Source organism: Balaenoptera musculus, chromosome 6, assembly GCF_009873245.2.
Source record: "Balaenoptera musculus isolate JJ_BM4_2016_0621 chromosome 6, mBalMus1.pri.v3, whole genome shotgun sequence".
In the NCBI taxonomy this organism is placed as follows: Eukaryota; Metazoa; Chordata; class Mammalia; order Artiodactyla; family Balaenopteridae; genus Balaenoptera; species Balaenoptera musculus.
In genome coordinates this window covers 92223308-92238003 of record NC_045790.1, presented here as the reverse complement: position 1 = coordinate 92238003, position 14696 = coordinate 92223308, and the positions used below count along the sequence as shown (strand labels likewise).

At 39.0% G+C, this 14696-nt stretch overlaps 1 protein-coding gene across 3 annotated transcripts in view; it reads left to right on the top strand.

Moving 5' to 3' along the window:
- TMEM245 (transmembrane protein 245) overlaps positions 1-14696 on the top strand; it is a 98758-nt gene that overhangs the window by 43784 nt on the left and 40278 nt on the right. For all 3 annotated transcript variants that reach the window (XM_036855824.1, XM_036855823.1, XM_036855825.1), the window contains 2 exons: positions 2911-2993; positions 7459-7549. In XM_036855824.1, the coding sequence (XP_036711719.1) occupies positions 2911-2993; positions 7459-7549 (174 nt within the window). The remainder of the gene's footprint in view (positions 1-2910; positions 2994-7458; positions 7550-14696) is intronic.

Here is a 14696-nt window from a genome sequence, read left to right as displayed (position 1 = left end):
GTCTGGATGATCTGTCCATTAGTGTAAGTGAGGTGTTAAAGTCCCGCACTATTATTGTGTTACTGACAATTTCCTCTTTTATAGCTGTTAGCATTTGCCTTATGTACTGAGGTGCTCCTATGTTGGGTGCATATATATTTATAATTGTTATATCTTCTTCTTGGATTGGTCCCTTGACCATTATGCAGTTTCCTTCCTTATCTCTTGTAACATTCTTTATTGTAAAGTCTATTTTATCTGATATGAGTATTGCTACTCCAGCTTTCTTTTGATTTCCATTTGCATGGAATATCTTTTTCCATCCCCTCACTTTCAGTCTGTATGTGTCCCTAGGTCTGAAATGGGTCTCTTGTAGACAGCATATATATGGGCCTTGTTTTTGTATCCATTCAGGAAGCCTGTGTCTTTTGGTTGAAGCATTTAATCCATTTACATTTAAGGCAATTATTGATATGTATGTTCCTATGACCATTTTCTTAATTGTTTTGGGTTTGTTTTTGTAGGTCCTTTTCTCCTCTTGTGTTTCCCACTAAGAGAAGTTCCTTTAGCATTTGTTTTAAAGCTGGTTTGGTGGTGCTGAATTCTCTTAGCTTTTGCTTGTCTGTAAAGGTTTTAATTTCTCCATCGAATCTGTATGAGATCCTTGCTGGGTAGAGTAATCTTGGTTGTAGTTTTTTCCCTTTCATCACCCTAAGTCTATTGTGCCACTCCCTTCTGGCTTGTAGAGTTTCTGCTGAGAAATCAGCTGTTAACCTTATGGGAGTTCCCTTGTATGTTATTTGTCGTTTTTCCCTTGTTGCTTTTAATAATTTTTCTTTGTCTTTAATTTTTGTCAATTTGATTAGTATGTGTCTCAGCGTGTTTCTCCTTGGGTTTATCCTGCCTGGGACTCTCTGCACTTCCTGGACTTGCATGGCTATTTCCTTTCCCATGTTAGGGAAGTTTTCGACTATAATCTCTTCAAATATTTTCTCTAGTCCTTTCTCTGTCTCTTCTCCTCTGGGACTCCTATAATGCGAACGTTGTTGCGTTTAATGTTGTCCCAGAGGTCTCTTAGGCTGTCTTCATTCGTTTTCTTTCTTTTTTCTTTATTCTGTTTCGTGGCAGTGAATTCCACCATTCTGTCTTCTAGGTCCGTTCTTCTGCCTCAGTTATTCTGCTATTGATTCTTTCTAGTGTATTTTTCATTTCAGTTATTGTATTGTTCATCTCTGTTTGTTTGTTCTTTAATTCTTCTAGGTCTTTGTTAAACATTTCTTGTATCTTCTCGATCTTTGCCTCCATTCTTTTTCCGAGGTCCTGAATCATCTTCACTATCATTATTCTGTGTTCTTTTTTTGGAAGGTTGCCTATCTCCACTTCATTTAGTTGTTTTTCTGGGGTTTTATCTTGTTCCTTCATCTGATATATAGTCCTGCCTTTTCATTTTGTCTATCTTTCTGTGATTGTGGTTTTCGTTCCACAGGCTGCAGAATTGTAGTTCTTGCTTCTGCTGTCTGCCCTCTGGTGGATGAGGCTATCTAAGAGGCTTGTGCAAGCTTCATGATGGGAGGGAGTGGTGGTGGGTAGAGCTGGGTGTTGCACTGGCAGGCAGAGCTGAGTAAAAGTTTAATCTGTTTGTCTGCTCATGGGTGGGGTTGGGTTCCCTCCCTGTTGGTTGTTTGGCCTGAGGTGACCCAGCACTGGAGCCTACCCGGCTCTTTGGTGGGGCCAATGTCAGGCTCTGGGAGGGCTCACACCAAGGAGTACTTCCCAGAACTTCTGCTATCAGTGTCCTTGTCCCCTTAGTGAGCCACAGCCATCCTCTGCCTCTGCAGAAGACCCTCCAACACTAGCAGGTAGGTCTGTTTCAGTCTTCTATGGGGTCATTGCTCCTTCCCCTGGTCCTGATGAGCACACTACTTTGTGTGTGCCCTCCAAGAGTGAGTCTCTGTTTTCCCCAGTCCTGTCAAAGTCCTGCAATCAAGCCTGCTAGCCTTCAAAGTCTGAGTCTCTGGGAATTCCTCCTTCCATTGCTGGACCCTCAGGTTGGGAATCTTGACGTGGGGCTCAGAACCTTCACTCTGGTGGGTGGACTTCTGTGGTATAATTGTTCTCCACTTTGTGAGTCACCCACCCAGCGGTTACGGAATTTGATTTTATTGTGATTCTGCCCCTCCTACCATGTCATTAAGGCTTCTCCTTTGTCTTTGGATGTGGGGTATATTTTTTGATGAGTTCCAGTGTCTTCCTGTTGATGATTGTTCAGCAGTTAGCTGTGATTCCAGTGCTCTCGCAAGAGGGAGTGAGCGCACATCCTTCTACTCCACCATCTTGAACCAATCTCCATTTAATACTTTTAAAAATAGTAAAATCATATAGAACATGTTCCCTGACATTGGCTTCTCCTTTTTTATCCCCCTCATTTTGTTGATTACTGAGCAAGGTAAATTCTGAGATTCATTTTCAGTTGGGTTACTTTACTCACAAACCTTACTCAGTTGATTATTTCCCTATATGTCTCACATTGTGTTATAATTCTAAAGCCCATGTAGTATTGATATTGCATATATATATATATATATACACACAAACACACATATACACGCTATACACACATACACTTATGTGAACTAAATATATCTATATATTTATATTGTATATATTTGGAAGTATTTGTATCTATTCACATTTCTCCCCCCATTGTTGAGCTTGAAGACAGGGAGCTATTCTGCACAATTTATTTCCCATAGTGTGTGTCCTAGGACGTTATGGATAGCAGCTGTTCAGTGGAGGTCTCTAAGTTAATTGAAACTAAAATGTATAATTACTTGACTCTAAAAGCATTGTTCCAATAATAGTGTAGAAAATAAATGTTAAATTGGGTTTAATTTTTATTGAGATTCTTTTCTCTTCTTATCCATAATACAGGTACATCAAGAGAGTGTACACATGATTGAAGTCACAAGCAATTTGATTAATGAAACTCTAGCAAATCACCCTGAGTGGGCAAAGTAAGAATTTTGTTTTGACAAAAATAGAGATGGATGGCCAAGGTTCTATGTCTGTTTGCATGAAATGATCTTCATTGATACAGTTACCTTGGAAGAGAAAAGAATTTACCAAGGTTTTGATGAATGTTGTCATTTTTGCATGAGAATAGCATGTAATGGGATGGTGGGGAGGGGGGAGTTCATATATTTGAATTGAGATTCACAGTTTTCCACATGTTTGTGATTTACTAAGCTTTCACCTACATTGTGTTATGTATTCCTCAGTAGGTTGAAGAGATTATCCCCATTTCACAGATGAGGAGGCAGGATCAAAGGCTAAGGAAGTTGTGACAGTCCCCCATGGCACAGTCAGCAGTGTTCCCATATTGTATCGTTTTTGCGGCAGGGTTGCACACTGTGGCTCAGGGCCAAATCCAGCCACCTGTTCTTATAGAGATTTATTGGAACAACCTATACCCATTCATTTACATGTTGTCTGTAGCTGTTTTGGGGCTATAAAGGCAGACAGAATTGAGTAGTTGTGATACAGATTATATGTTCCAAAAAGCCTAAAATATTTATTTACATTCTGGCCCTTTACAGAAGAAATCTGCCGACCCCTGTCTTAGAGGATCTCTTTGTGTACTTGTTTAATTTGGCTTCTGTGAGAGGGTTTTTATGTCTTTGTGGAGAGTTCAGCAGGACTATGCTGTTCGCCAAATTGAACTTGATGACAAATTACATGACCTTTTTTACTAACCCCAAGGTGGTCACTAATTTATGTTAGGAAATACTCTGCCAGTTTTAGGATTATTAATTGAGATTTAACTTGGTTTTTTCCTTTGACTTGACTTTATTTCTTTATAGAAAACCTGCTTAGGATATTTCTTGAACTTGGTTTAGAATCATATTTTAATATTCTCAGAAGGACTTCTACCCGCTTATCTCCTATTACCCAGAGCATACTCAGTGCTTGTTCTCAATATTTCTGATTAGTTACAAACTGTAGTATATCCATTCAAAGGAATAATACTTAGCATTAAACAAAAATGAACTGTCAGTTCATGCAGCAACGTGGATGAATCTCAGAATAATTATGGTGAATGAAAGAAATCAAGCAAAAGAGAGTCTATATGATATGATTCCATTTATTTTAAGTTCTAGAAAACACTAATCTAGTGACAGATAGATCAGTGGCTGTCTGTGGATAGGGGCGGGTTCCAGGGAGGGAGTGCAGAGGGGCGCAAGGAAACTTTTGAGAGTGATAGGTATGTTCATTGTCTTAGTGGAGGATATAAGAAGTGACAGTGAACAGATTTTATTCTGTAACAGTCTCCCTCTGTGCTGTGGAGAAAAGGTGGAAGGTGTTCCAAGACTTGAGCCTCTTAGACCAGTTAAAAGCTAGAGTAAAACTAGGTGAGAGGCAGTAAAGCTGTTAATTGTGGACAGTTGTTGTGGAGTGAACAGGACAGACAGACTTGTAAGATCTTAAGGGGGTTAGTTGGTGATTAATTGGGTATAGGAAAACGAAACCTAGCGTGACTCTAATGTTTCAAGCTTTGGAAGTTAGTGGATGATGGTGGATTCACCAAGATAGGAAACAGAGAAGCAGATATGGTGGGAAAACTAATTCACTTACTTTTTACCTGATGAGTTTGAGGTGTTTATGGTAAGTGTCAACAGAGGCATCTAGTAGGCTATTGATTATGTTGGTGTACAGATCAGGAGAGTGATCTGGAGTGAAGTTAAAAAACTGGCAGCCTTAATTATCTCCTTAGAAGAGGGCTCTTTTTCTTTGGTGGTCATTCTTCTGTAGTGGAAATAAGTCCAAAGCCCTTCTGTACTGGTTTTCAATTGTAATAGTACTATCTCTACTATTGTTTTGAAGGCACACACAAACTGGGGAGCCCCAGATCAGAGTAGTTCAGAAAGTTGGTTGTTTTTGTTTTTAAATTTGGGAATAATTATAAAGTTCACAGGGACTTGCAAAGAAATGTATAGGGAGGTCCCCTGGACTCTTCGCCCCACCTTCTCTACTGTTGTTGTCATCTTGTATAACTATACAATAACAAAACCAGGAAATCGACATTTCACTAGTTTTACATGCACTTGTGTATGTATGTGTGCGTGTGTATATTATATGTATTCTCTGCAGTTTTATCATGCTTCCTGTTAGCTATCAACACCATGTCAAGATACAGAACTGTTCCATCACCGCAAGGCTCCCTCATGCCACCCCTTTTTGCCACACCTACCCTCTACCTCCTCCTCCAACATATTCCTAACCCTTGGCAACCAGTATTTTGTTCTCCATATCTATAATATTGTTGTTTGATAATATTGTTGTTGTTGTTTGGTACATAAATCTAATCATAGAGTATGCAGCCTTGTGAGATTGGCTTTTCTCACTTAGCATAATTCCCTTGAAGTCCACTGAAGATGTTGTATGTAGCAATAGTATGTTCCTTTTTATTGCTGAATAATATTCTATGCAGGAAAGAATTTAAAAGCTATTTATTTTTTGTTTTTTGTTTTTTTTAATATAAATTTATTTATTTATTTATTTTTGGCTGTGTTGGATCTTCGTTTCTGTGCGAGGGCTTTCTCCAGTTGCAGCGAGTGGGGGCCACTCTTCATCGCGGTGCGTGGGCCTCTCACTGTCGCAGCCTGTCCTGTTGTGGAGCACAGGATCCAGACGTGCAGGCTCAGTAGCTGTGGTGCACGGGCTTAGTTGCTCCGCAGCATGTGGGATCTTCCCAGACCAGGGCTCGAACCCGTGTGCCCTGCATTGGCAGGCAGATTCCTAACCACTGCGCCACCAGGGAAGCCCAAAAGCTATTTAGACTTAAGTAATTTGTGGTAGGTCTGATTCTTTTGCAGCAGATTAGGGGGGTGGTCATGAATTAATAGTTTCTTGCAAATCTCAGTACTCAGTGGATTCTTGTCCTGAAGATGGCAGTTGACCTTGTGGGAAATTCATGTGGGTGCTCTTAGTGGAGGTGATACAGTTAAGAATTGATTAGATATACTTTCTTCCAGTGTGGTACACATTTTATGTGCCCTACATAGGTACCTCGACTTCCTGTGGATGTGCTTGGTGAGCTGAAGTATAAATTGGAAAGACTCAGGGTAGGATCAGCCTAGTAGAGCTTCAAAGAAAATGAAGTTGAAGTTGGAACACATCTTAATTCTTTTCCTGGACAGTATTGTTAGTCTAGAACTCATTTTCTACTTACTACTCACTAGTCTCAAGCCTGTTGATTCTCAGGACCTGCATTAGGAGATGGCACTACGATGGTACTGAATGTCACTTAGCCCTGCCCTTGCTTGGGAGGAACCCAGTAGATGAAGCTGTTTTTAATTGGGGCTGTTCTCTTGGTAGGTCATACTGTGATAGAGATTAATCTTTACCCAGGAAGATGAGGGTAGGCCATTCCTAATTGTAGGAGTTTGGTTTCACCTGAGGGATACGTTTTGACTGAGGCTAAGAGAGTTAGTGATTGGCTGATGTAATAAATGTCTGAAGCAAGAAGCTCAGTTTAGAGGCTGTGGTTGGTATAAGACCAAGGTGTGTCCCAGTTTGTCCCAGCAAAGGTTGCTCAGGTTGTTTCTGGCCCCATGTCTCCTAGAGGGCACTGGTTGTGAGGAGGTCTGGACTGAGCCAAAGCCTTTGACGTGGCCTCACAACAGCCCCTCTTTATCTGTTTTTTTTTTAAAAATATTTTAGTAGATTTATTTATTTATTTATTTATTTATTTATTTATTTATTTATTTATTGCTGTGTTGGGTCTTCGTTTCTGTGCGAGGGCTTTCTCTAGTTGCGGCAAGTGGGGGCCACTCTTCATCGTGGTGTGCGGGCCTCTCATTACCGCGGCCTCTCTTGTTGCGGAGCACAGGCTCCAGTCGCGCAGGCTCAGTAGTTGTGGCTCACGGGCCCAGTTGCTCCGTGGCATGTGGGATCTTCCCAGACCAGGGCTCGAACCCGTGTCCCCTGCATTGGCAGGCAGACTCTCAACCACTGCGCCACCAGGGAAGCCCCCCCTCTTTATCTGTTGCTCTTTGGACACCTGCAGTGGCAAAGTGTTTTCACAGCAGCCAGCAAGATTTTTTTTATCAGGCCTAATAGATGTTTGTTAGTCATTAAGGATCTATCCAGATACCTCTGTGAAGTTCACACTTTTGAATAATAACACAGGTTATAGTTTTCCCCTAAAATGTAGTACCATGTAACTGAAAATATTCAACAGTCTCTTCAAACCACTAATGAATCTATAAATACTGGAGTAATTTAAAAGCTACTTAATTTCTCCCAAGTCACATCTCTATTTAGAGATCCAAATTTCCTGTTCATATTATTATACTGTAAGATTATTACATTTGTAAGTGTGTGATGTCAGTTAATGAGTGTTTAAAAAATTAAGTTCCAAGAGTTTGGTGCAGTGCACTATATTAGTTTTTCATTTTTTCTTTCTTTATTTTAAATTAGTTGGCTTCCTGAGGCTCAGGTAGTCCAAAGAGCCCTTAATTCCGCGGCTAACAATGTGTATCAGTATGGACGAGAATGGATAACCCACAAGGTAAGGGAAGAGCCTCTTTTTGCGGCTTTCTCTTTACAGGGTCTTCATTGGTAGTGACTTCTTGCTTTGATAAAGCAAAAATGGAGATTCTGTTTAGAACAATTTCTATTTTTGAGATAGGCTTAAATCTGCAAGTCAACAAGCAATATATGATGAAATTAGACCTTCTGGATGATCATATTGATTAGTGCTGGTAGCCTGAATAATCTGAGAGGTAGGCCTTTTGCTTCATGTTCAAGATGGTTCTGATTCATTATTTGTGCTTTAGAACAGAATGATCACTAAGCTTGGGTGACCAAATAAGGCTTTGTGGAGAAAAAGTATTAACACATATTATATTTTATTATTTGCTGATAACTATGCTTGGCAGTTTCCAATTTGTTTCATTTAATCTTTCCAAGAAACTATTGTAGTCTGAATTATTTTACCCCCTTTATAGATGAGGAAACAGACTTAGCAAAGCTAAGTAAATTCCCTATGGTCATGTAGTAAATTGCAGAGCTTGGTTTCAAACTGAAGACTAATTCCAAATCCCTTGCTCTTTCTACTGTGGTATGCTAGAAGTGTGTGCCCGGAACTGAGTTTAGTGCTTTAATTTTGCACTTGAGATAAACCTTGAAGGAATGGAATGATAGGTCCTGGACGAATAAAGAGAAGGAAGAGTGTATTTTAAGAAGGGGTATTTATGTGATCCAAGATGTAGAGACAGGAAACTGAAACTCTGTGAAGGGGAGATGAAAGACAGAGGAGAAGGCACAGTTATCACAGCTAAGATCAGACTCCATGATATGGATTTGGGATATCTCTTTTTTTTCCCCCTAGTTTTGCCTGTGGAAATGAATGTAGTTTGAAGTTTTAATGTATTGAAGTAATTAGGATTGTCTAGGGATTGGCAAGATTTGTTGCAGTGACATGTGTGCCAGAAAAAAAGTATTAGTGTGTGATTTCTTGTTTAAAATTCAAAAACAAAATCTCAAAAAAAAAGGTATCTTGGAAATGATATTGTACACGCAGTAATCTGCTAACCTGAGGATGGAATTGTGGTCAACTTAAAAGTTAAGAGAAAAATGTGTTACTGATCTTCCTGGGTCCATGCCAGATAACCAAATCAACTGTCACATGGAAGTTTTTAAAAAAATATTTATTGAATAAATGAAAGATAAGTACAGTTGACCCTTGAACAATGTGGTGGTTAGAGGTGCTGACCTTCTGTGTGGTCAGAAAACTCCCGTATAACTTTACAGTTGGTGCTCATATACCTGGTTCCACATCCTCGGATTCACCCAACCACAGATTGTGGAGCACTGTAGTAAATATTTAGTGAAAAAAATCCACGTGTAAGTGGACCTGTGCTGTTCCAACCTGTGTTGGTCAAAGGTCCACTGTATGTGGATCTACATATCAGAACTATCATAGAAGAAAGATCCAGTCATTGCAGAAGGCTTTTAGACTTTTATATATATATATATGCCTGACTTATCTATGGAAAGCATAGCGTTCAATTTTTGAATTATCTGTTCAGGAGAAATTTTTATTCTGGATTTCTTACCTATTTGGGAAAAGGATAAAGAAGGGGAATTTGGATAGCTGGAGAAATGTGCCTTAGATTTTAAAGAAGTAAATTTCAAATTACTTAGAGAAAAGATAGGTTTGAAACCTTTTGCTCAAGAGTCTAAAAGGGAAGACAGCTGAAGAGAGATGATATTGCTACGAAACATTGTAAAATATTTGTGATCCTCATTTGCAAGACACAGGGATAATATCTAAAAGCAACCATTGAATGTCCATTAACTGATGAGTGGATAAATAAAATGTGGTATATCCACATACTGGGATATTATTTGGCCATAAATAGGAAGGACGAACTGATACATTTTACAACATGGATGAACCTTGAAAACATTAGGCTAAGTAAAAGAAGCGGTCGTAAAAGACCACATCCATTTATATAAAATGTGTAGAAGAGGCATATCTACAGAAACAAAGTAGAGTAGTGGTTTTCAGGGGTAGCGGGACTGGGGAGAAATGGGGGATTGATTACTAATGAGTATGGAGTTTTCTTTTGGGGGGATGAAAATGTTCCAAAATTGATTTTGGTAATGGTTGCATACTGTGAATGTACTAAAAAACTGTTGAGTTATACACTTAGATGGGTGAATTGGAGGACCTTAAAGATGGCGGAGGAGGAAGACGTGGAGGTCCCCTTCCTCCCCACAAATACATGAAAAATACATCTACATGTGGAACAACTCCTACAGGACACATACTGAACGCTGGCAGAAGACCTCAGACTTCCCAAAAGACAAGAAAATCCCCACGTACCTGGCCGTGTGGCTGACAGGGTCTTGGTGCTCTGGCCAGGTGTCAAGCCTGAGCTTCTGAGGTGGGAGAGCCGAGTTTAGGACATTGGACCACCAGAGACCTCCCTGCACCATGTAATATCAATCGGTGAGAGCTCTCCCAGAGATCTCTGTCTCAACGCTGAGACCCAGCTCCACCCAACGGCCAGCAAGCTCCAGTGTTGGATGCCCCATGCCAAACAACTAGCAAGACAGGAACACAACCCCACCCATTAGCAGAGAGGCTGACTAAAATCATACTAAGTTCACAGCACCCCAAAACACAGCACCGGATGCGGCCCTGCCCACCAGAAAGACAAGATCCAGCCCCACCCACCAGAACACAGGCACCAATCCCCTCCACCAGGAAGCTTACACAAGCCACTGAACGAACCTCACCCACTGGGGGCAGACACCAAAACCAATGGGAACTATGAACCTGCAGCCTGCAAAAAGGAGACCCCAAACACAGTAAGTTAAACAAAATGAGAAGACAGAGAAATATGCAGCAGATGAAGGAGCAAGGTAGAAACCCACCAGACCAAACAAATGAAGAGGAAATAGGCAGTCTGCCTGAAAAAGAATTCAGAGTAATGATAGTAAGATGATCCAAAATCTTGGAAATAGAATGGAGAAAATAAAAGAAACGTTTAACAAGGACCAAGAAGAACTAAAGAGCAAACAAACAATGATGACCAACACAATAAATGAAATTAAAAATTCTCTAGAAGGAATCAATAGCAGAATAACTGAGGTAGAAGAACGGATAAGTGACCTGGAAGATAAAATAGTGGAAATGACTACCGCAGAGCAGAATAAAGAAAAAAGAATGAAAAGAATTGAAGACAGTCTCAGAGACCTCTGGGACAACATTAAACACACCAACATTAGAATTATAGGGGTCCCAGAAGAAGAAGAGAAAAAGAAAGGGTCTGAGAAAATATTTGAAGAGGTTATAGTGGAAACCTTCCCTCACATGGGAAAGGAAATAGTCAGTCAAGCCCAAGAAGCACAGAGAGTCCCATACAGAATAAATCCATGGAGAAACACGCCAAGACACATATTAATCAAACTATCAAAAATTAAATACAAAGAAAAATATTAAAAGCAGCAAGGGAAAAGCAACAAATAACATGCAAGGGAATCCCCATAAGGTTAACAACTGATCTTTCAGCAGAAACTCTGTAAACCAGAAGGGAGTGGCAGGACATATTTAAAGTGATGAAAGGGAAAAACCTACAACCAAGATTACTCTACCCAGCAAGGATCTCATTCAGTTTCGATGGAGAAATTAAAACCTTTACAGACAAGCACAAGTTAAGAGAATTCAGCAACAACAAACCAGCTTTACAACAAATGCTAAAGGAACTTCTCTAGGCGGGAAACACAAGAGAAGGAAAAGACCTGCAATAACAAACCCAAAACAATTAAGAAAATGGTAATAGGAACATACATATCGATAATTACCTTAAATGTAAATGGATTAAATGCTCCAACCAAAAGACATAGACTGGCTGAATGGATACAAAAACAAGACCCATATATATCCTGTCTACAAGAGACCCACTTCAGACCTAGGGACACATACAGACTGAAAATGAGGGGATAGAAAAAGATATTCCATGCAAATGGAAATCAAAAGAAAGCTGGAATAGCAATTCTCATATCAGAAAAAATAGACTTTAAAATAAAGACTATTACAAGAGACAAAGAAGGACACTACATAATGATCAAGGGATCAACCCAAGAAGATATAACAATTGTAAATATTTATGCACCCAACATAGGAGCACCTCAATACATAAGGCAAAGGCTAACAGCCTTAAAAGGGGAAAATGATAGTAACACAATCATAGTAGGGGACTTTAACACCCCACTTTCACCAATGGCCAGATCATCCAAAATGAAAATAAATAAGGAAACACAAGCTTAAATGACACATTAAACAAGATGGACTTAATTGATATTTATAGGACATTCCATCCAAAAACAACAGAATACACTTTTTTTTTAACATCTTTATTGGAGTATAATTGCTTTACAATGGTGTTAGTTTCTGCTTTATAACAAAGTGAATCAGTTATACATATACATATGTCCCCATATCTCTTCCCTCTTGCATCTCCCGCCCTCCCACCCTCCCAATCCCAGCCCTCTACATGGTCACAAAGCACCGAGCTGATCTCCCTGTGCTATGCAGCTGCTTCCCACTAGCTATCTTTTTTACGTTTGGTAGTGTATATATGTCCATGCCACTCTCTCACTTTGTCCCAGCTTACCCTTACCCCTCCCCATATCCTCAAGTCCATTCTCTAGTAGGTCTGCATCTTTATTCCCGTTTTGCCCCTAGGTTCTTCATGACGACTTTTTTTTTTTTTAGATTCCATATATATGTGTTAGCATACAGTATTTGTTTTTCTCTTTCTGACTTACTTCACTCTGAATGACAGTCTCTAGGTCCATCCACCTCACTACAAATAACTCAATTTCATTTCTTTTTATGGCTGAGTAATATTCCATTGTATATATGTGCCACATCTTCTTTATCCATTCATCTGTTGATGGACACTTAGGTTGCTTCCATGTCCTGGCTATTATAAATAGAGCTGCAATGAACATTTTGGTACATGACTCTTTCTGAATTATGGTTTTCTCACGGTATATGCCCAGTAGTGGGATTGCTGGGTCATATGGTAGTTCTATTTTTAGTTTTTTAAGGAACCTCCATACTCTTCTCCATAGTGGCTGTATCAATTTACATTCCCACCAACAGTACAAGAGGGTTCCCTTTTCTTCACACCCTCTCCAGCATTTGTTGTTTGTAGATTTTTTGATGATGGCTGTTCTGACCGGTGTGAGATGATATCTCATTGTAGTTTTGACTTGCATTTCTCTAATGATTAGTGATGTTGAGCATCCTTTCATGTGTTTGTTGGCCATCTGTATATCTTCTTTGGAGAAATGTCTATTTAGGTCTTCTGCCCATTTTTAGATTGGGTTTTTTGTTTTTTTGATATTGAGCTGCATGAACTGCTTGTAAATTTTGGAGATTAATCCTTTGTCAGTTGCTTCCTTTGCAAATATTTTCTCCCATTCTGAGGGTTGTCTTTTTGTCTTGTTTATGGTTTCCTTTGCTATGCAAAAGCTTTTAAGTTTCATTAGGTCCCATTTGTTTATTTTTGTTTTTATTTCCATTTCTCTAGGAGGTGGGTCAAAAAGGATCTTGCTGTGATTTATGTTATAGAGTGTTCTGCCTGTGTTTTCCTCTAAGAGTTTGATGGTGTCTGGCCTTACATTTAGGTCTTTAATCCATTTTGAGTTTATTTTTGTGTATGGTGTTAGGGAGTGTCCTAATTTCATTCTTTTACATGTAGCTGTCCAGTTTTCCCAGCACCACTTATTGAAGAGGCTATCTTTTCTCCACTGTATATTCTTGCCTCCTTTATCAAAGATAAGGTGACCATATGTGCATGGGTTTATCTCTGGGCTTCCTATCCTGTTCCATTGATCTATATTTCTGTTTTTGTGCCAGTAGCATACTGTCTTGATTACTGTAGCTTTGTAGTATAGTCTGAAGTCAGGGAGCCTGATTCCTCCAGATCCGTTTTTCTTTCTCAAGATTGCTTTGGCTATTTGGGGTCTTTTGTGTTTCCATACAAATTGTGAAATTTTTTGTTCTAGTTCTGTGAAAAATGCCAGTGGTAGTTTGATAGGGATTGCATTGAATCTGTAGATTGCTTTGGGTAATAGAGTCATTTTCACAATGTTGATTCTTCCAGTCTAAGAACATGGTATATCTCTCCATCTATTTATATCATCTTTAATTTCTTTCATCAGTGTTTTATAATTTTCTGCATACAGGTCTTTTGTCTCCTTAGGTAGGTTTATACCTAGATATTTTATTCTTTTTGTTGCAATGATAAATGGGAGTGTTTTCTTAATTTCACTTTCAGATTTTTCATCATTAGTGTTCTCAAGTGCTCATGGAACATTCTCCAGGATAGATCATATCTTGGGTTGCAAATCAAGCCTTGGTAAATTTAAGAAAATTGAAATCGTATCAAGTATCTTTTCCGACCACAATGCTATGAGACTAGATATTGATTACAGGAAAAAAAACTGTAAAAAATACAAACACATGGAGGCTAAACAAGATGCTACTAAATAACCAAGAGGTCACTGAAAAAAATCAAAGAGGAAATCAAAAAATACCTAGAAACAAATGAGAATGTAAACTCGACGACCCATAATCGATGAGATGCAGCAAAAGCAGTTCTAAGAGGGAAGTTCATAGCAATACAATCCTACCTCAAGAAACAAGAAAAATCTCAAGTAAACAACCTAAGCTTACACCTAAAGCGTTAGAGGAAGAAGAACAAAACTCAGTGTTAGCAGAAGGAAAGAAATCATAAAGATAAGATCAGAAATAAATGAAAAAGAAATGAAGAAATCAATAGCAAAGATGAATAAAACTAAAAGCTGTTTCTTTGAGAAGATAAACAAAATTGATAAACCATTAGCCGGACTCATCAAGAAAAAAATGAAGAAGACTCAAATCAATAGAATTAGAAATGAAAAAGGGTAAGTAACAACTGACATTGCAGAAATACAAAGGATCATGAGAGATTACTACAAGCAACTCTATGCCAATAAAATGGACAACCTGGAAGAAATGGACAAATTCTGAGAAAAGCACAACCTTCCGAGACTGAAGCAGGAAGAAATAGAAAATATAAACAGACCAATCACAAGCACTGAAACTGAGACTGTGATTAAAAATCTTCCAGCAAACAAAAGCCCAGGACCAG